The sequence below is a fragment of the Meles meles genome, chromosome X (assembly GCF_922984935.1).
Source record: "Meles meles chromosome X, mMelMel3.1 paternal haplotype, whole genome shotgun sequence".
Taxonomy (NCBI): domain Eukaryota; kingdom Metazoa; phylum Chordata; class Mammalia; order Carnivora; family Mustelidae; genus Meles; species Meles meles.
In genome coordinates this window covers 119,670,378-119,693,086 of record NC_060087.1, presented here as the reverse complement: position 1 = coordinate 119,693,086, position 22,709 = coordinate 119,670,378, and the positions used below count along the sequence as shown (strand labels likewise).

At 45.6% G+C, this 22,709-nt stretch overlaps 1 protein-coding gene across 1 annotated transcript in view; it reads left to right on the top strand.

The window, feature by feature from the left end:
- The first annotated feature begins 18,346 nt into the window (after positions 1-18,346).
- Positions 18,347-22,709, top strand: part of MCF2 (MCF.2 cell line derived transforming sequence) — a 108,451-nt gene continuing 104,088 nt past the window's right edge. Inside the window, exon 1 of the mRNA XM_045996216.1 lies at positions 18,347-18,801. Within this exon, the coding sequence (XP_045852172.1) occupies positions 18,540-18,801 (262 nt within the window). The 5' untranslated portion in view covers positions 18,347-18,539. The remainder of the gene's footprint in view (positions 18,802-22,709) is intronic.

The following is a 22,709-nucleotide window of genomic DNA, read 5'->3' as shown; positions in this document are numbered from 1 at the left end:
CTTATCACGTTTTTATGACACCATTGTTTTCATTTATTTGAATATTAAAGCTAGAACTATATGATTCATTCCTAGCAGTATTTTCTACAGGAACTGATATCCCTAAAATTTAAAGCTCATGAAAAATGTAACAGAGGGGGCGCCTGGGTGGCTCAGTGGGTTAAGCCGCTGCCTTCGGCTCAGGTCATGATCTCGGGGTCCTGGGATCGAGTCCCGCATCGGGCTCTCTGCTCAGCAGGGAGCCTGCTTCCCTCTCTCTCTCTGCCTTCTTCTCTGCCTACTTGTGATCTGTGTCTGTCAAATAAATAAATAAAATCTTTAAAAAAAAAATGTAACAGAGTAGCCGTCTAAATAGAGAGTCTCTCATTGTTTTTTGTTGTTAGATTTTATTTATTTATTTGAGACAGAGAGCACAAGCAGGGAGGAGGAGCAGAAGGAGAAGGAGAAGCAGGCTCCCCACTGAACAGGGAGCCCTACGTGGGGCTGGATCCCGGGACCCTGGGATCATAACCAGAGCCAAAGGCAGACGCTTACCTGACTGAGTTACCCAGATGTCCCAAGATTTTCTTATGGAAGAAAAAAAAAACAGATTCCCCCCCCCCCATCATGATGAAACCAAGGTTTTTGATAGATGTGCAGGATTTAATATATGGACTACATTGGATGGTTAACTAGAATTTGCCTGGATTTCACCGCCCCCCCGCTTTTTTTTTTTTTTTTTTTTTGAGCAGAGGGTCTAATGAGACAAAAGTTTACATTTTATTTTTGCTCTACATTAACAGGGGAGGGAGAAACTTTCTGGGATGGGAGTGGGCACATTTATTTAAGGAGTCTAGAGGTCTTCTAAGAATGAAGGATTGGAAACTCCAATTTTTCTTTCTCTGATATACAAAGTTCTCGATGGCTGTTTAGGTGGACCAAAAAGACCCTAATCACGGCTCACCAAACCTGGCAGAAAGAGGCAGACAGAGTTGGGAGCAGTGCCTTCGAGGCCTCTGTCCTTCTCCCATCTGAGCCAGGTGTCCTCCAGACTTGCTGTGTATCTCTCCTTCTAGAATTTCCTTTGTCTCAGCTCCTGGACTGGATCATTATTCCCTAGATTCCTTGTCTTCCTCTTTACTGATTTACTTCACTTTGGGGGAATATATTCTCTAGTAACTTCCTACAACAGGTTTATGAAAGATGAGCTTTTGCTGTAGTATTATTTGTATGTCTGAAAACGTCTTCAGTCTACCGTCATATATGTTTGAGATTTTGGCTTAGTAAAGAATTCCGAGTTGAAAATGTTCCCCTCGTATTTTTGAATGGATTTTTTCATCGGTTTCTAAAATCCAGTATTGTTACTAAAAAGTTCAATGCCATTTTGATTCTTATTCTTTAGCAAGGGATTTTTTCCCCCTCTACAAGTATTTAGTTTTTTTTTCCATACCCCTGGTGTCCTTAAAATTTCATAAGGGTGAGTTTCAGTGTACTTCTTTTTTTTTCCTTTAAAGATTTATTTATTTATTTATTTTTGCATGAGAGAGAGCATGCCTGTGAGGACATGAGCAGAAGGAAGGGCAGAGGAAGAGGGAGAGAGAGAATCCTCAAGCAGACTCCCCACTGAGCACAGAGTCCAACATGGGGCTCGATCTCACAACCCTAAGATCATGGCCTGAGCCAAAGTCAGACGCTTAAGTGACTGAGCCACCCAGGGGCCCCCAGTGTACTTCTTTTATAAAATCATCTGATTTGGGGGCCCCTGGGTGGCTCAGTCATTAAGTGTCTGCCTTTGGCTCAGGTCATGATGCCAGGGTCCTGGGATCGAGTCCCGTACCGGGCTCTCCACTCAGCAGTGAGTCTACTTCTCCCTCTCTCGTACTCCCTGCTTGTGTTCTGTCTCTCATTCTCTCTCTCTCTTTCTCTCTCTGTGTCAAATAAATAAATAAATAAATAAATAAATAAAATCATTTTTTAAAATCATCTAATTTTACTTTTTTTAAAAAAAAACGATTTTAAGAATGCGGGGCTCAAACCCACAACCCTGAAATCAAGAGCAACACACTCCACTGACTGAGCCAGCCAGTGCCTCTCATCTCATTTTACTTTTGATGAGCCCCCTTTAAAAAAAGATTTTATTTATTTATTTGACAGAGAGAGACACAGTGAGAAAGGGAACACAAGCAGGGGGAGAGGGAGAAGCAGGCCTCCCCCGGAGCAAGGAGCCTGACTCGGGGCTCGATCCCAGGACCTGAGCTGAAGGAAGCCGCTTAAGGACTGAGCCACTCAGGCGCCCCTTTAGTACAAATATTCATGTTCTTCAGTTCTAGAAAATTTTTCTTTTATTTCTTGTTTTTTTTTAAATGCCTTGCCTCAGTTTCTCTGTTTTTTTTTTTTCTTTTTTGGGTTCCTTTGTGACAGTGGGACTCCAGAATCGATTCTCCGTGTCTCTTTTCTCTCAACACTGTGGATAAGCCCACTACACTCTCTTAGAAACTCAGTTTTCCACTCTAAAAGAACCACTTCACCTCTCCCTTCGTGCTTCCAAGTTCCTACACCTGCTCCTCGTTCTTCCCCTCGCTGACATTGGATGACTTCAATCCACACCATCAGAAGGAAAACAGAAACAGGAGGTGTATTCAGAGGAGAAAGATGACTGGCCCGAGGAAGATGTCAAACTGTAAAGTCTCCTCATCCAACCCAGTGAGAAGTTTGGGTCATTTGTCAGCGTGGTCCCTGTTTAGGGCAAGGGAGCCGGACCTTAATACCCGTGTTGTTCACTCACTGAATATGGGTTGCCCTGGGTAGGACCTTGGGTTAGGTGGCTCTTTTCCGCTGAGGCAACCCCTGCAGGGGGCTGACAGCTGGAGACTTTTATCTCGCTGCATTTTCAACAGATGGGAGAATAAGTCCTTCTTTCCTGAAGGGCGATCTGATTGGCACATGACAGCTTCTAACACATCAGCTCAAACCACCTGAATGAGCGCCCATTCTGCTCCTTTCTTCCCAACGAGCATGCAGTAACATCAAGTTGGCAGTTTAAGATTGGCCCTTCCGTGGAACTTTTTTTTAAATTTTTATTTATTTATTTCCTTGACAGAGAGAGTGAGGGAGAGAGCACAAGCAGTGGAAGTGGCAGGCAGAGGCAGAAGGAGAAGCAGTCTGTCCTCTGAGCAGGGAGCCTGATGCGGGACTCGATCTTAGGCCCCTGGGATCATGACCTGAGCTGAAGGCAGCGGCTTAACCCACTGAGCCACCCAGATGCCCCTTTTTCATGGAATTTTTATAAAGGTTTGCCAAACATTTTCAGCTCTAAGAGCTTTCGGTCCTTCTTTTCTCTTTCTCCCTTCCTTCCTCCCTTCCTCCCGTCCTCCCTCCCTTTCTTTTCTTTCTTTCACGATCTCTACCCCTAGCATGGGGCTCTAACTTGTAACCCGGATCTAGCCACAGGCTTTGCCCACTGAGCCCTCCAGGTGCCTTCCTCACAGCTCTTTGCTGTGCTCTGATTTTTCCCCAGGTTGTGAAGGACAATTGACTTTGCTTAAGGTCGGCTGAGGACAGACGTTAAGCACTTCTGCAAAATACCCTGCAGATCCCCCCAGATCAGTGTTTGGTGGAACGTCGCCGGGCCAAAGTGACACACAGAAGCAACCGTCACGGTCACTTGCCTCAACAGTGATTGACTCTTGCCGGCTTGCTAAATATTTAAAAACGAGGCCCGGGTTTATGGGAGCCTCTTAGAGGGGCTGCCAATGGACTGGGGCTTGCTGGAGTGGGAAACTGAAGCCTTTGCTTCGGGCTGAGAAACGTGAGAGAATCCTATCCTAGGGGACCCCTGAAAAGCCGAATTTGGAATTTTTTGAAGGCCTTTCAGTGGTCGCCCAGAAGTCTATGCTGTCTGTGAGTGAGGAGTGCTGTGCGGATGGGGAGTAAGGAGCGAGGGTGGAGAGACAGTAGAGACGCTTCCGGTGTCTGTGGCTCTGGCCTTTAATAATCTCTTTCAAACTTGGACTTTTTCAAATTGTACTAAAGTCTCTTCTCCTTTCAAAGACCCTTTCCCGTTCTCTTTATCTTTGTGGATTTATAAGTTAGTGAACAAAAATAGCGTGGCCCCTTAGAACAGAAGAGAAATAAGTAGGGCCATTTCATAGGCGATTTCAAACCACTCAGGCTAATTGTTGCATGAAATAGCCTTGGTTCAACACTGGGAAGGTGGTGAGGAAAGGACAGTCCTCAGCATCCTAAGAACCACAGGGACCCGGGAGGGGTCTGCGATAGAAAGAGCCAGAAACAGACGCAGGACAGGTGTCTGAAACCCAGCCCAGTGCTCCTGACTGTCCAGGCTTCCATGGACATCGCAGGCCTCTGGTTCCATGGCTTTTTAGCGGTGGTGGAATTCTCCCTCAGCGGCAAAGGTATTGCAAGTTACACCTGAATATCAGTATTTTATGAAAAATTGAGACATGGTCATCTTCTTTGCTGTATTAAAACATGCTCTTCCTCCTGGGGGAGGCTCAGGGGAGGCTGTTCTGACCTTGTGGGTTGACGGCCTCCAGCTACGACAACTGAGAAAGAAGGTCCTGAGTAGAATATTTTTAAAACGATTTTATTTATTTATTTTGAAAGAGAGAGAGCACAAGAGCATGAGGAGGGGGAGGGGCACAGGGAGAGGGAGAACCTCAAGCAGACCCCCCACTGAGTGTGGAGCCCTATTTGGGGCTTGATCCCAGGACCCCGAGACCATGACCTGAGCCACAATCAAGAATCGGTTGCCTAGGGGCACCTGGGCAGCTCAGTCGGTTAAGCATCTGCCTTTGGCTCAGGTCATGATCCCAGGGTCCTGAGATGGAGCGCCACATCGGGCTCCCTGCTAAGTGGGGAACCTGCTTTCCTCTCTCCCCTCTGCTCATGCTCTCTCTCTCAAATAAATAAATACAACTTAAAAAAAAAAGTTCATTGCTTAACCACTGAGCCACCCAGGTGCCCCTCCCACAACCCTTTTCTTTTCTTTTTTAAGATTTTATTTATTTATTTGACGGAGATCACAAGTAGGCAGAGAGGCAGGCGGGGGGGGGGGGCAGGGGGAAGCAGGCTCCCTGCTGAGCAGAGAACCCGATGCAGGGCTCCATCCCAGGACCCTGGGATCATGACCTGAGCTGAAGGCAGAGGCTTTGACCCACTGAGCCACCCAGGCACCCACAACCCTTTTCTAAGCATATGCACCCCATTCTAAGTTTCCTCCACCCCATTCTAAGAGACCTCCGGAAGCTGACCAAGAGTATGAACAGATTCTGAGAGAACAGATGATTAGGAAACAGAAAAAGATGCTCAACTTCACAAGTAACCCAGAATTAGTCATTTCAACAGCAAGAAACCTTGGGAGGGTTTACACAGAGGAGAGAGGTTATTGAAATACTTTGAAAAGGAATGTGTCTCTGGTTTGAAACTTTAAGGAAGGATATACTTCTCTGTGACTATCTCAAGATTAAATTTTTTTGAAGATTTTTTTTAGATTTTATTTATTAATTTGACAGAGAGAGAGACACACAGAGAGAGGGAACACAAGCAGGGGGAGTGGAAGAGGGAGAAGCAGGCTTCCGGCCGAGCAGGGAGCCCTATGCGGGAGGGCCTCGATTCAGGACCATGGGATCATGACCTGAGCCGAAGGAAGCTGCTTAACAACCGAGCCACCCAGGTGCCCAAGATTAGATTTTTTAAATGATTTAAATTTTAAAAATTTTTAAAATTTTTCTAAGGAGAAAAATACTTAGCGCAAAAATATCAAGGTTTCAATATTTATGCACTAAAAAAGTATAGTATCCATCAACTGATGAGTGCGTAAGCGAAATGTGGTCTACCCATGCAACGGGATAGTGTTAGTCATAACAGCAGTGACGTACTGGGGCGCCTGGCTGGCTTCTGGTTGGAAGAGCGTGTCACTCTCGATCTCAGATCCTGAGTTTAAGCCCCACGTTGAGTGTAGAGATCACTTAAACAAATACTCAAAAATATTTTTTAAAAAGGAATAAAGCACTGGGGCGCCTGGGTGGCTCAGTGGGTTAAGCCTCTGCCTTCAGCTCGGGTCATGGTCTCAGGGTCCTGGGATCGAGCCCTGCATCGGGCTCTCTGTTCAGCGGGGAGCCCGCTTCCCCTCCCCCCCGCCTGCCTCTCTGTCTACTTGTGATCTCTCTCTCTTTCTGCCAAATAAATAAATAAAATCTTTAAAAAAAAGGAATAAAGTACTGACATATTCTGTAATGTGGCTGAACCTTGAAAACATGATGCTAAGTGAAAGAAGGCAGTCACAAAAGGCCACATATCCTATGATTCCCCTTACAGAGAAAGATCCAGAAGAGGAAAATCCATCAAGATAGAAAGTCGATGAGTATTTGCTTGGGGCTGGTGGTGATGGGAGACTTGGGAAATTGATGACTAAAAAGGGTAGGGATTTCTCTTTGGAGTGATGAAATATTTTTGTGGTTTTTTACAAGATTTATTTATTTATTTTGAGAGAGGGAAAGGGAGAGAGTGCGGAGGGGCAGAGGGAGAGAACCTTTCAAACAGACTCCCGACTGAGTAAGGAGGCCAAAGTGGGGCTCAGTCCCACGACCCAAGATATCACAACCTGAGCCGCAACCAAGAGTCAGGCGCCTAACCACCTGAGCCACCCAGGTATCCCTGGAGTGATGAAATGTTCTAAAATTAAATTATTATGGGGCGCCTGGCTGGCTCAGTCAGTAGAGCTATGGACTCTTGATCTCCAGGTCGTGAGTTTGAACCCCACATTGGGAGTAGAGTTTACTATAAATAAATAAATGTATGTATGTATGTGCTGATTGAACATCTCTGTGACTATGCTAAAAACCATTGATCGTATGCCATGAAACTTCGTTTGTTTTTTAAAAGATTTTATTTTTAATTTTTTTAAATGTCTTTCTTTTTTTTTTTAAGATTTTATTTATTCAGTTGACAGAGAGAGAAAGATCACAAGCAGGCGGAGAGCCAGGCAGAGAGAGGGGGGAAGCAGGCTCCCTGCCGAGCAGAAAGCCCAATGCGGAGCTGGATCCCAGGACCCTGGGATCATGACCCGAGCCGAAGGCAGAGGCTTAACCCACTAAGCCACCCAGGCTCCCCAATATTTTATTTTTTTTTAAGTAATGTGTATACCCAGTATGGGGCTTGAACTTAAAACCCTGAGATCAAGAGTTGCATGCTCTACTGACTGAGCCTGCCAGGCCCCTCCCATGGGCCTTCTTAATAAAATGTGCTCGCAAAAAAACCCCAAAACAAAACATTGAATTATATACTTTAAGTGGGAGGGTTGGCTTGTAGGTGAATTATATCTCAATAAAACTGTCATCCAAAAAAAAAAAAAAGCATAGTATACTAGAATATTTAACACTGACGTTGCAATCACTAGCAGGTGAATTTCTTCATGGACTGGAAAGCAAGACTTTTTTTAAAAAAAGATTTTGTTTTTAAGTCATCTCAACAGCCAAGTGGGGCTCAAACTCACAACCTCAAGTTCCTCCAACTGAGCCAGCCAGGTGATCTGGGAGACAAGACTTTGTAGGTACTAACATTCCTTTATGAGAGAGGAAGCCTGAGAAATACAGACTTTTGTTCTGGGATAATATTTTCAAGCTCCAGATTTGAAAAACCACAATTCATTTATATGATTGTTTTCACTGAAGAAATGCTAACATTTGGGGCATCTGTCTGGCTAAGTCAGTAGAACATGTGATTCTTGATCTTGGGGTCAAGAATGTGAGCCCCACCTTGGGTGTGGAGACTCATTTTTACAAATAAAATCCAGGGGCGCCTGGGTGGCTCGATCGGTTAAGTGTCTGCTCTCAGCTCAGGTCATGATCTCCTGGTCCTGGGTTGGAGCCCCACATCGGGCTCCCTGCTCAGCGAGGAGTCTGCTTCTCCTTTTCTCTCTGCCCACCACCCCCCAGCACATGCAGGCGCATGTTTTCTCTCTCTCAAATAAAATATTTAAAAAATAAAATAAAATAAAGGGACTCCTGGGTGGCTCAGTCAGTCAAGCGTCTGGCTTTGGCTCAGGGCATGATCACAGGGGCCAGTAATTGAGCCCTGCATGGGGCTCCCTGCCCAGCGGGAAGCCTGCTTCTCCCTCTCCCTCTGCTCCTGCTTTCTCTTTCTCTCTCTTAAATAAATAAATAAAATCTTTCTAAAAACAAACAAACAAACAAATAAAATAATCTTTAAAAATGCCAAGATTTAGTCAGCAGACTTATAGTCTAGTACTAGTAACACTAGAGACTAACAGTATGAACTTGGGCAACTCTCAGTCTCTCAAAACCTGTTTCCTCCCCTAGAAAGTGGGGATAAATGAACTGCATCTTTCTCCCAGATTTGTTGGGAGGATCAAAAGAGATGACATGAAGAAGTACTTGCAAGTGTGAATAAAGGTGAGGTATGAGGGGGCACCTGGCTGGCCCGGTTGGGAGAGCATGAGACTCTTAACCTCAGGGTCAAGAGTTCAAGCTCCATTGGGCACGGAGCCTACCAAAAAAAAAAAAAAAGAAAGAAAAGATGAAGTGTGAAAGAGAAGATGGTACATTTATTAATTTTATTATTGTTAATAACAGCAACTCCACTTAGATTCAGATGGTGACCTGCTGGAGCATCTGGCTGGCTCAGCTGGCGGAGGTACGACTCTTGATCTTGGGGTTATGAGTTCAAGCCCCACGTTGGGTGTAGAGATCACTTAGAAATAAAATCTTTATTTAAAAATTTTTTTAAAGATTTATTTATATATTTTAGAGAGGGGGAGGGGCAGAGGGAGAGGGAGAGAAATTCTTAAGTGGACTCTGTGCTGAGTGTGAGCCTGGGGCAGGGTCTGATCTCACGATCTGATCTGAAACGAAGAGTCTGTCGTCCAGCTGAGCCACCCAGGCACCCGAGAAGTATAATCTCTAAAAAAAAAAAAAAAAAAAAGATGATGCCCTACTAATCTTGTAGGCTTGGATCTTTACTTTTGGCATTATATAAAGTAAATAACATGTCTTGTATTTTTCATTGGTCACTGTTACCAAATGTATATATATATACACATATATATATATTTTTTAAATATTTTATTTATTGATTTGAGAGAAAGATGGTGAGAGAGAGCATGAGAGGGGAGAAGTTCAGAGGGAGAAGCAGACGTGCCATGGAGCTGGGAGCCCCATGTAGGACTTGATCCCAGGACTCCGGGATCATGACCTGAGCCAAAGGCAGTTGCTTAACCAACTGAGCCACCGAGGTGCCCCAAATGATATATATTTTTGAGAAAAAAATAGGTAATATGTATAATTATGGACCTTAACTTGGGTTTATTACTTCTTTTATCCTCATGTGAGCTATATAACCACTCTGGTGAAAGTGGTTTTCTTAAAATCAGGCTGTTTAATTTAACCATCTTTTCAGATACCAATTTTGAGTTCTAATCCCTTAATAAATAAGTAAATATTAATAAATATTCGTACAGTATAGAAATTCTGCAGAAAACAATCTATTTCTAATTCACTGTTAGTGACTGAGACTCATCATGGCTGATGTGAAATTAAAGACCTGGGAGGTAATGATTCCAAATTTCTACTTCTGACTCAAATTTTTTCCCAAGTACTTAACACCAACATTCCCAGTATATTCTCATAGTCTGAGAAAGTACCAGAGCATTTCATAACAGGACTGCCAACAATTACAGGAGCAGTTGCTGTACAGAAGCATAACTACATCTGAAATACTCTGAAAGACTTTCAGAAGCATTTGAAAGGCTTATTTGTCAAATATACCTCAAAGCTGGCGGGGGGGGGGCACGGGGAGAAAAAGAATTAGGCAGTCAGAACAAAGTTAGAAGTAGTCACTTTTAACAAACAACAGAAATTAAAATATCTTCCTCTGAAATAATGTTTTCCTTGGGAAGCAAAATTTTGGCTTTTAAAATGGCAACTACTGAAACATTTTAAAAAATAACAAATGAAAAGATTTCTGTGGAGTTTCCTGAGAAGGGGTGAATTTTAAGTCAATGTCAAGGACCTAGCTCAGACCGAACACTTAATCTCTTTGAATTTACTTAGCCCAGGGTGTCAAAGAGGCGCCTCTGGATTTAACATGCTACTCTGGGTTTATAAACGCATCTAGGTTTCACGACGCCAATCCTGAATTAAATGAGATTATATGTTGCATTAATCATGTTAGATAATTGGGGTTCTTTTGGTTGCAAGTGATAGAAACCCAACTGCAAATAGGTTTAAGCATAAAAGAAAATGTATTGATCTTTGTAACTGAAAAATCCAGACGGTGGGTATGGTTTCAGGCATGGCTGGGTCCAGATGTTCCAGTAACTGCACTCATGACACTGACTTCATTCTCCAGCAAGCCCCACGCTTACCTCAGCCCGGAACTGACAACCCCAGTGAAGAGGTATTCTCCCATTCAGTCGTTCCCAATAGCTCTGGGATGGTATCTCATTGGTTTAAGCCTATCACAGTGGCCAAGGGACGGAACACACCAATTTACTAGACTTGGGTCACCTTCCTAAGGGTCTGTGTATGTGTGCGTGCATGCATGTGTGTGTGTGTGTGTGTTACCGGCAGTCTTGTCTGCAACACATGGATTTAGAGTGGGGCAGGGACAAGGCACCGGGCTGGCTTAGTCACTAGAGCATACAGCTCTTGATCTCAAGGTCATGAGTTTGAGCTCCACGCTGAGTATAGAGATGACTTAAATAAACTTTATACATATAATGGGGTGGGTAAGATTCTCCACATGGACGTTGAAATACATAAATGCTAGGCAGGCAAAAATGACAGATACCCTCCGTGTGCATGGAAAAGAACGTAGCATAACATGGAACTCGATACAGCCCTCTAAATATATAGCCATATTTAACCTATACAAATTGTGAGGTTGCTATTATTTCTATCCTCCGAATGGGTTTTCATTTGGTAATCCTGTCCCATGTCAATAGACTTCCTGAATTCAGCAGAACCTTCTCAAAATCAAAGGTAATAAGGAGCAAATAAGGATACCTTTTAATTCTACCGTCCCCTTCCACTTTTGGCATTTCAGAGGTTCGGGTGTCTCAAAACCTGTGTCGTATTTGCTGTAATAAAATAGGATTCCCTTTTACTCAAATTCCCCCGTTCTGCCTGGGAGGGATGAGATTTATGGATTCAGGTAAATGGGATGAAATTATTTCAAATCACTCTTACTAGAGAAAGGAATTTTTTGTGAGTCGAGTTCATCCTTGGCTTTCATCCAAGGACATTAACGAAATCCCAAAGGACCCTATTTCCAAAGATGTTAGTTACAGAAAGGGCTGCTCTGTAGGACAACTCAGTGTAGGGTAAGTGACATCCTATAAAAACTGGGGAAGACGGAGTCAGTCTGCAGTCTGCATTTTCTTCTTCAGCCCTGAGAACCCCTGAGGTTGGCGTTCTTCCGAATAAGGGTCCGCAGTAGAATCGAGGACCGTTCATCCGTTATTGCTTTATTCACCCGTCTGGATTAACCCACATTCGGAGCGCTGTGTGCCAGGCCCTGGAAGACAGGGTTTAGTAAGACCTTTCCCAGGTCCTCGGGAACCTCAGAACCTATCTAAATGACTGACCTGTGAGCAGTTACGCCTGATGAGAACCAGGGGAAGGGAGACAGGACAAAGAGACCTGAGGGAAGGTGTCAGGCTCAGAAAATGGGACAAAACTTCACAGAGGAAATAATTTCTTTTTTTTAAGATTTTATTTATTTATTTGACAGACAGAGATCACAAGTAGGCAGAGAGGCAGGCAGAGAGAGAGGGGGAGGAAGCAGGCTCCCTGCTGAGCAGAGAGCCCAATGCGGGGCTCGATCCCAGGACCCTCGGATCATGACCTGAGCCGAAGGCAGAGGCTTTAACCCACTGAGCCACCCAGACGCCCCAAGGAGATAATTTCTAATGATGGGATAATTCACTGTTCTATGGGTGAAAGGAAAGGAGCTAATGTAAGCCCGGTCTTCGCATTCTCATCACTTTGCTTATGTATTTATCTATCACCTGTGTCTGTCTATCTGTCTATCTACTCTGTGTTTCTTCCAACATTTTTTTCAGTGCTTATAGATGGCATGAAGCTGTGATCATGCTCCACGTTCATGCTGCAGACAGACAATCCAACCAATAATAGAGCATGAATACTTTCTCATGTTCTTAAAAATTCTTCAGTAATGTCATTTAAAAAACTTATTTATTTAGAGAGGGAGCAGGCAAACAGGGGGAGCAGAGGGGCAGAAGGAGAAGGCGAGAATCCCAAGCAGATTGTGCTGAGCGCAGAGCCTGCCTCGGGGCTGGATCTCAAGACCCTGAGATCACGACCTCAGCTGAAACCAAGCGTCATATGCTCAACAGACTGAGCCACCCAGGTGCCCCTGATTTTGTATTTTAAGATAATTGTACATTTAGAAGCAGTTGTAAGGAAGAATATAGAGAGCTGTCATATGCCCTATGCCCAGCTTCCCCCAATGACATCACCTTGCAAAACTATAATGCAATACCGTGACCAGTATGTTGATATTGATACAGTCGAGATACAGAACAATTCCATCACCACGGGGGAATGTCATTTTTATTAACTGCCTAATAATCCAATTTATAAATGTATCATAACCTATTAATCCTGCTCTTTGTTGACATGTAGATTGCTTCTGATTTGGGACTATGATAATGTTGTAGAAAACATGCCTGTATATAAATCTTTGCCAAAATAGCTGATCATTTTCATAGAGGAAATTCCTTGAAGGAGATTTGCTGAGTCAAAGCATATGTACATTTTAAGGTTCTTAATACTGATTGCCAAATTGCTTTCCAGAAGGGTCATACCAACTTATACTCCTGTAGTACATGAAAGTTCCTGGCTCACCATGTTAACCAGTGTTGAGTATTAAAAGTCTTTGCCAATTTGATGAGTGAAAACTGGTATCTTGGGTTTTGTTTTTTTTTTTTTTTGTTATCTTGGGATTTTTAAAGTTGATTTTTACTATCACCAAGGGTAAACATTAACACATATACATTATATATGTATATATATTATATACATATGGCATGAAGTATATATATATGTATACATATATATGTATATGTATACATATATATACATATATATGTATATAATATATATATACATATATATGTATATAATATATATATATACATATATATGTATATAATATATATATATATTAGATTTTTAAAATTTTTCTCCTGAGGGTTATCTGTTTCTATTTTTTGACCATTTCCATTGCATTTTCTTATTAATTTATAAATGCTCTTTACATGTTAAGGATATCACTTGGCAGTTTTATTAAGGTAAAATTAAAATACCATACATTTTATAATTTATATTTAAATTATACACAATTTAATGACTTTTGGTATACTTACAGATTTAAACGTTCATCAGCACAATCAATTTCAGAACATTTCACTACCCTAAAAAGGAACTCTAATATCCTTAGCTGTTACTCCCAATCCCTCCATCCTCCCCATTCCCTGGCAACCACTATTCTACTTTCTGTCTCTACATATGTGTTTATTCTGGACACTTCATGCAAACGGGATCATAAAATATGCCGTCTTTTGTGGCTGACGTCTTTCACTTTTAGTATGTTTTTTCAAAGCTCATCCATATTGCAGCATGTAACAGAATTTCATTCCTTTTTTATTCTTATTTTTATATTTTTTAAAGATTTTATTTATTTGTTTGACAGAGAGGAGAGACAGTGAGAGAGGGAACACAAGTAGGAGGAGCGGAAGAGGGAGAAGCGGGTTTCCTGCAGAGCAGGGGAGCCCGATGCGGGGCTTGATCCCCGGAAACTGGGATCATGACCTGAGCCAAAGGCAGATGCTTAATGACTGAGTCACCCTGGCGCCCCTCATTCTGTTTTTTTTTAAAGCCAAATAATATTCCACTACACCACATTTTGTTTCTCCGTTCATCTGTTGATGGACATTTAAGTTGTTTCAACCTTTTGGTTATTATCAATAATGCTGCTTTGAACATTTGTGCACAAGTCTTTGTGTAGACATGTTTTCATTCCTCTTCGGTAGCTACCTGGGAGTGGAATTGCTGGGGTTATGCACTAACTTTATATTTAACTTTTTTTTTTTTAAAGATTTATTTATTTATTTGACAGACAGAGATCACAAGCAGGCAGAAAGGCAGGCAGAGAGAGAGGGGGAAGCAGGCCTCCTGCTGAACAGAGAGCCCGACGTGGGGCTCGATCACAGGACCCTGAGATCACGACCCGAGCCGAAGGCAGAGGCTTTAACCCACTAAGCCACCCAGGCGCCCCTATATTTAACTTTTTGAGGAACTGCCAGACTGTTTCCCACGGTGACTGAAATATTTTACTCTTATCAAAAATGACAAGGGTTCCATTTTCTCTACGTTACCAACCCTTGTTTCTGTCTGTCTTTTTGATTATAATCATTCCAGTGAGCGTGAAGTGGTGTTACACTGTAATAGTTTTTTTTTAAAAGAAGATTTTATTTTTAAGTAATCTCTACATTCGGTGTAGGGCTTGAACTCATAATCCAGAGAGTCATGCTCAGGGTGACTGGCATGCAGCTCTTGATCGTGGGGTTGTAGGTTTGAGCCTCGTGCTGGGTGTGGAGATTATTTAAAAACAAAAGCTTACCAAAAAGAAAGAAAGAAGGAAAGAAAGAAAGAAAGAGGTTTCATGCTCTACTGACTGAGCCAGCCAGGCCCCTCTGGTATTGCACTGTAGTTCTGACTTGCATTTACCTGATGGCTAATGATACTGAGTATCTTTCCATATGCTTTTTTTTTTTTTTAAAGTAGGCACCACAGTGCACGGAGCGCAATGCTTCGCTCAAACTCCAGATTCTGAGATCAAGATCTGAACTGAGATCAAGAGTCCAGCACTTGGGCGCTTGGGTGGCTCAGTGGGTTAAGCCGCTGCCTTCGGCTCAGGTCATGGACTCAGGGTCCTGGGATCGAGTCCCGCATTGGGCTCTCTGCTCAGCAGGGAGCCTGCTTCCCTCTCTCTCTCTCTCTCTCTCTCTCTGCCTGCCTCTCTGCCTACTTGTGATCTCTCTCTGCCAAATAAATAAATAAATAAAATCTTTAAAAAAAAAAAGAGAGTCCGGCACTTAACCAAGTGAGCCACCCAGGCGCCCCTCTTTCCATATACTTCTTGACCATTTATACATCTTCTTTGAAGAAATGTCCATTCAAATCCTTCACCCATTTTTAAATTGGTTTGTCTTTTTATCTTAAGAGTTGTAAGAGTTCTTTATATATTGTGGACACTAGACTCTTGTCAGCTATATGATCTCTAAAGATTTTGTCCCATTCTGTGAGCTCTCTTTTCACTCTATTGATAGTGTTCTTTGAAGCACAATTAAAAATTTTTTTTATGATACTTAGTTTTTCCAGTTTGTTTTTTGTTGCCTGTGCTTTTGGTGGGATAGCTAATAAACCATTGCTTAATTCAAGGTTCTAAGATTAATACCTTATTCAAGGTCATGAACAGTTTTGTCATTTTAACACTTACATTTAGATCATTGATCTACTTTGAATAATTTTTGTTTATGACATAAGCTATCGGTCCAACTTCATTCTTTCAAATATGGATACTCAGTTGTCCCAGGACTGTTTGTTGGAAAGAAAATGCTTTTTCCATTGAATTGCCTTGGCACTCTGGTAAAAAAAAATTAATTGACTCTAGCTAGATGTAAAAGTTTATTTCTGGACTCTCAATTATCTTACCCTAATCTGTAAGTACATTCTTACTTTGGTCTCACACTGTTTTGATTCCTGCAGCTTTGTAGCAAGTTTTGGAATCAGGAAGTTTGAGTCCTCCAACTTTGTTTGTTTCAAGATTGTTTTGGTTATTCTGGGTCCCTTGAAGGATATTCTTTATTTTATTTTTTAAAATAATTTTTATGCCCAACGTGGGGCTGAAACTCACCACCCCCAGATCAAGGGTCACATGTTCTACTAACAGCCAGCCAGGCACCCCAAAGATATTATTCTTTTTTTTTTTTTAAAGATTTTATTTATTTATTCGACAGACAGAGATTACAAGTAGACAGAGAGGCAGGCAGAGAGAGGAAGGGAAGTAGGCATCCCGCCAAGCAGAGAGCCCAATTGGGGGCTCGATCCCAGGTCCCTGGGATCATGACCTGAGCTGAAGGCAGAGGCTTTAACCCATTGAGCCACTCAGGCACCCCAAGGATACTATTCTGATTGCTATATTCTTTGCAAATAACTTTCCATCTTGGTTTGACTTTATGAGTTTTAATCATATGGAAGTTGAACATTTTTGTCAATTCATAGATCTTTCCCTTTTTGATTTTTCTATTGCTTTTATATTTACAAAATTCATTTTCATTGTTAATTTTTAATAGATTTCTGAAGCTAAACTTAGTTTTTCTATTTCCTTCTTTACTTAAGAAATGAGTTGCAGGGTTGTTAAGCATCTGCCTTCCGCTGAGGTCCTGATCCCAGGGTCCTGGGATCCAGCCCCACATGGAGCCCTGCATGGAGCTCCCCCATCGAGCCCCCTATCAAGCCCCACATTGAGCCCAGCCCCACACCCAGTTCCCTCCGGGGGCAGGCTGGCATGGGGCTCCCTGCTCATGGGGAGGCCTGCTTCTCCCTCTCCCACTCCCCCTGCTTGTGTTCCCTCTCTCGCTGTGTTTCTCTCTGTCAAATAACTTAAAACAACTTAAAAAAATAAGATCTTTACAAAAATGAGTCACACACACACACACACAAAAACCACTGGCCATTGCAAAAAGTTTAACATAATTACTTATACAGCAAAAAGCCAGAGTTGCCCCACAACCAAGTGATTCCCAGTTGCACCCTCCAGAGACCACCACTGATAGCTGGTATACTCTTCCCAACCAATTTCCATGCATATCCACGTGCAGTGTTTGACAAAGTGCGACCCAACTACAAAGACTGTTTTGCATCTTTTTTCACTTGACAATATAGCAGGCATCTCTCCATAGGCGGATCACACACTTTTTTTTATTATGCTACGTAAAGCCTTCTCCACCCCATAATTATAAAAATACACTCCCGTAGAATGGTCCAGTACTTTTATAGACTGCTTCTTATTTATTTTTAACTTAAAGTCGTAAAAGATCAACAAGTGTAGCACAGGTGGAATGCTTACTGTCCTCTTAGCTACCGCAGAGGGGACAGTTAAGAGCCTTTGCTCCTCTCCCCTCTGTACACACTCAGGAGAGGGGCTGGAAAACAATCCTGTTGCCGCCTTCGGACAGAGCTTAAACCGGCTGGAGGAAGAGGTGCGTGCGCATTTCCTTGCTTGCTCCTGCCTTTTGTGCAAAAAGCTTTTGCTTTTTGTGCACTTGCCTGCACCCATTTTCCGCAGGTATAAATCGGTGATTCCCCAAGAGTGTTTAAAAGATCCATCCGCGATGATTGGCTTATGCAACATCAGACCACTCTTCTGACAGAAATCGTCCAAAGGGCGGAGGCTTAAAGAAAGAACTGGCACCCGCAATTCCCAAAAAGAAGCAAAATGGGGGCGAATCCCTAGGGCGTTGACTGGGCTTCAGACGTGAACAGCAGGCTGCGGGGTCTGGGGAGGGCTCCCGCAGGCCCTGCTCACGCCTTTTCTTCCAGGCACCGTAGAACCCCATCCTCTGCCCCATTTTGGGGGCTTTGGGGGGAAAGGAAAGAGCTTTGGCTCCTTAGACTTCCCACTTGACTTCTTCAAGGAGTTGCCGCCTCTTGCCTGTTTTCTTGTGCTCTCTCGGCGCTTGGGCTCTAAGACGTGTTAAGATTCCCAAGTCCCTGAGGGATGGCAGCCCAGGTGTGTACACCGGCTGCTTCCTAGGACCCCAGCGTTTTAGGGTCAGGGATCTGGACGGTGAGGGTGTGTGCGCGCGCGCGCGTTAGCCCTGGGCGTGGGGAGCGCGTACTCCGGCTTCCGCGCAGACCCCTGCAGACCCTCCAGGGCGGGCGCCGGCCAGGGCCGCGGTCCCGACAGGGCCACCTGCCTGTGCGCGCGCGGAGCGACGCCCCGCGCGGCGACCGTCCGCCCGCCGGGTGCGGGCCGGGACGCCGGGGGAGCGCCGAGACTCGCACGAGTTGCCATGGGAGTGCGAGGCCGGCGGTCTCCTCCCACCACGTGCGCGAGGCCGGCGGGGCCTTCCCTCCCCTGACAATGGGCGTCCCTGCAGGGATTCTCCCTTTAGGCTACTTGAGCCCCTCCTCCCCCTCCCCCGCCTCCGCTCAGCCCCGGCGAAGCTCGGCGGGGGCGTGTGTGCGCTCCGGGAGGAGTCGCCCTCCCGGCGGCGGCGGCGGCGGTCAGAGGCAAGTGCCCCGGAGCCGCTAACTCGCAGGGAGTTCCCGGGCTCCGGGCGCGCGCGCTCCGGCCTCTGGCGCCTCGGGCCCCACGAGCGGGCTCGGGCGGGCAGGCCCCGGCAGCGGGGCCGAGCGCGGCCGCCGGCGGGACCCCTCTCCGGACGCGGGGCGGGCTCCAGTGGTCCGGTCCCGGGCGCCGGCGTGAGGATGGCGGCGGCCGACTCCGGGCCGCACCTGGGCTCGCCCACGCTGGCCGCCCCGGACGCGCGCCCGGCCTCGGCGCCCCCGGCCCCCGTGCGGTGCGGCGGGACCCCGGGCCTGCGCCTGGGCCGGGACGGCTACGCGTCGGTGCCAGCCGCCCAGGCCGCCCCTCTGCAGGTGGACGTGGCCGTGGCCCTGCCGCGCGGGAGGAGTTCCGAGAAGTACGGCCGGAGCTACCTCTGCCTCCTGCAAGCGGTCTTCGTCGCAGGTAAGTTCCCTCCCCGCGCTGCCGCCCGCCTCTCCTTCCTCAGCCCGGCCGGCGGGCTGGCGCTCGCACCCGCACCCCCTTCCCCACTGCTGGGGCGCCCCCCGCCCCCGGCCGTAGTTCCTCGGGCCTCCGCCGCTGCCGGGCCGAGGTGCGCCCCACCGGGCCCCAGCGCTGCCGTGTGGCGCGGGACAGGTGGGACCCGACGGCTTCTTCCCAGTCCGCATCTCGCCGACCTGAAGCCGGTCTCCCCCGGGCTGCACGTCCCTTCGAACAGTCCCTGAAGGCCGGAAAAGCGGGGCGGGGGGGGGGGTGTGTTGAGCAACACGTGCGGGGGAAACCGAGTCCGGAGAGGCACGGGAATCCGAGACCCGCAGTTGGAGGAAGGGGAGAGGAACGGGGCGGCCGCCGCTGGGTTTGCCCCCGCCAGGAGCGGCGCATCTTTCCGGCTTGGTCCTCGAGCTTCCTGCCCCCCTGGGGTTCTCGCTACAAAGGCCGAAGTTTTTGTTTGTCTGTCAGGACAAAAAAGCCAACAAACTCACAAAACTTTGCGTGCCTCGGCGGCGGTTTGGGAAGGGGTGTGAGCGGCGGAACGTGGACTCGGGCACCGGGCGGCTGCGAGGCCTCCGGGGCTCACTCGTCGGAGCTGCCCGGCTCCGGGGCTCTTGAGGAGCTACGTTCCCAGGGACCGTGCAGACTGGGGCGCGGGGGCACCCTGCGAGCAGGGTGCAACTCTGGGACCTGAAGTTCAGCCGGGGCTTTTCAGACAAGTCTGCGAGGTACTGCCTGTGATGGACTTGTCTTCCTCCGCTGCCTTTGTGGTTTAGGTTGAGCAGGTGCTAAGCCTCGCCCGGGGAGGGGGGGGGCGGGGGTTAGCAACGGAAAAACAGACTTGGCGATTTTTCTGCAAAGCAGGGAGCCGCAACACATGTTTCAAATATTCCTCCTTATTCGGGATCATCCACGAATCCCGTCTGTAAGACCAGAACTTGCTGGTCTTACTTACCTGCTTGGTTTTTGAGGTGGTCAGTAGTATTTTCTCCCTCTATGTAAATAAATCACTAAGGGGGAGCGTGGTGATGGGGACACAAAGTCTTTCAGGTCTTAAGCAACTGAAATGGTTTTTGGATGCCACACAAAATCTCACCCAAACGTGTGCAGCTCAGTGAAAGTGGAGAGTACTTTGCGTCTCCCGTCTTTTTCTCATTTTTCCCCTCTGCATCTTCCTAAGGGTTCAAAAAAAAAAAAAAAAAAAAACCTTCCATAGGAGAAATGTATGCTTTGTCACAAAAATGAAATTAGTTCTGCTCTGAAATGCAAGCTGACAGTTCTACAGTCAGTGATATCTCTTACTTCTATAGTTGTGTGAAGTTTCGTCTTTCCCTAGTTCTGAAGTTCCCTGCATGTGGCTGTTTTTACACGAGCTTGCAGTAGTTTTCTGCCTTTCAGCCTTTTTAGCAGTCTCGTCTTCCACCTTCCGCACCAACAAAGTGTCCCGGAAGTGGTGTGTACCCGTGCTGTTAGAACACATGCCATGGTACAATCATTTTACATGTGAAAAGGATTTCATGTATATTTCATATATTTTAAAATTTTTTAAATAGTCACATATTTTATAAAAAATATCTTCACAAAGCTTTTCATTGTGGTACAGAACTTTCCAAAAGATCGTTTCAATCATGATCATTTATGAACTACTCGCTAGGAGAAACGTGGTTCCATGTAATAAGCTGAATTACACGTGCTTGTGCAGTATCTGCTGAGGGGCAGCCAGAGAGGAATTGGTTGCCTCTTCTTGAATCTTCAGGGTGGGCACATTTCCTGGTGGATTGGGGATAGGGGATGGAGTGTGGTGCGGATAGGTAGGGAGAGGGGCATTCTAGGCAAAAGAACTAAGAGTTAACAAAAACAAGCAGAAAGGGAGCAGCATAGTAGGTTTGGGGAATTGTTTTGTTTTTGAATGATTGGAGTGTAAAGTGTAGAAAGTACTGGAGAGAGAAATTTGCAGAAGTAGGCAGGGACTGGATCAGGTGGTCTTGCAATGCATACTAAAGGGCTTTACTTTATTTGTAGGGCAATGGGGAGCCAAAGGAGTGCTGTAAGCAGAGGAACATGGCAAAGTTGCTGCATGCGGTTATACAAGTTGTACACTGCACAACCCTTCAGGGCTCCGTTCACACAGATCGCATCCTGAAAAGTGCCCTTGCTAGGGTTGTACCCTGGACAGTGTGCACAGTGGTCAACAGTGGCCGTGCCTGGTGGGGCTTCTTGTTTTTATGACTCCCATTGTCGTGTTTGTGCAGAGGCCACAGCATGTGGACTGTGCAGTGGAGAGGAAGCCCAGAAGTAGGGCGGCCAGTTAGAAGGCATTTGTAGAAGGCTGAGTAAGTCTGCGTGAATGTACAGGCCAAGTGAGTTCTGGGCAAAGAGGACAAGCTTGCAGAATTGAGAGCGTAGAAGAGATTTGACTTGGTGACTGGTTGTGAGGTTTAAGGGGCAGGGAATTAGAATGGGTTAATTCCAGGTTTCTGGTTAGTGTGACAGGGTGGAGGAAGGACAGACAGATTCTGGGTTCAACTTGGCATATGTGGTTTCTGTGGAACATTCAGAGAGAGCAGATCCATAAGTCTGCAGCTAGGAAGAAGCGAATCTTCTTTCTTTCTCTCATCTGTGGCAGGCATCCTGGCACTGAAGGTCATTGACGCCCTTTCCCTAAGTCTAGTGCAGAAGTAGCCCACATTTATTATAAAATCACCTTTGAACTTGTCCTCAAATAAAGGTTTTTTTCCCCCTCCCACCTTCCTTACCTGATGATGGGGTTGGGGGATAAAAAAGAGGAAAAAAAGAAAAGAAATGTTTTACATTCCTTGCAGGACCAAAGAATGCAAACTATACTGATCTAAGGTAACCTCAGATAACTCAGATAAGTAGTCGTGAAAACCTGTTCACTGCAAGGTTTATTTTGTAAGAGTTCAGCTCCAGAAGCTGTGTTAATCACAGCAGGAGTTAATAGTCTACATTGTGGTATGGTGTGCACACGTATGCCCCGACGCCGTCATGTGCCAGGCAGCGCTGTGCTCTGAGTGTCTCCGTATAACTGATTTTTCAGGGTAACTGAGGTTTAGCCCTTCGGGTACTCAATCACCTCCGCCCCCCCCATCCCCCTCCTCCATCCCCAGATCTGTAGCCATTTTGGGGGGGAAGCTTTTCAGAAAGATTATTTCCTCTGCTGGCTCCTGCACCTGGTAATAATTGCATCTGTTCTGGATGATTCCAGATTATCCTTGGAATAGCATTAGTTATTTCAATGTGCTGTGTTTAGTGTGGCCTCAAGGGCTCCTAGAGTCGGGAGGGCTGTTTGTCCCGGCATTAGACGGGGTACAGATTGTTCTGCCTCTGCATTTGTAATGCCTGCTTTTCTAATCTTTTCCTCCGTCCCCTCCCTGTTAGCCGACCTTTCTTGCTGCTATTATTTAAACTGTTTCTGCCAACCAGCAGGGCCTTCCAGAGCCTCTGGCCCCTCCGCCATTGCTCCTTCCAGTGTATTGCTGTGAGGTAGGCATGGACACGATTTGTCTGCAAATTATGAGTCAGTAGACCACGAGTCGGGCCCCGAGGGGTCTGCTTCTACTCATGTATGTGAACTTTAGTGCCCGGACTCCGTGCTATCTATTCTGATTGCAGAAAAGCCTTTTATTTTCTGTTTTTCGAGATCTTAGTTGTGTTTTGGGTGGCTCTTGATGTTAAATATCTTATCAGTAAAAGCTATGTTCTCCCGTAAGTGAAGATATTACACTATGTGAAATTGTAATATTTTACTTTCTTGTAAAACAAATGTAGTTTGTTCAAAATCTGTCAGGGGCGGGGGGCCGTGCCGGGGTGGCTCAGTCGATTAACCGTCCAGCTCAGGT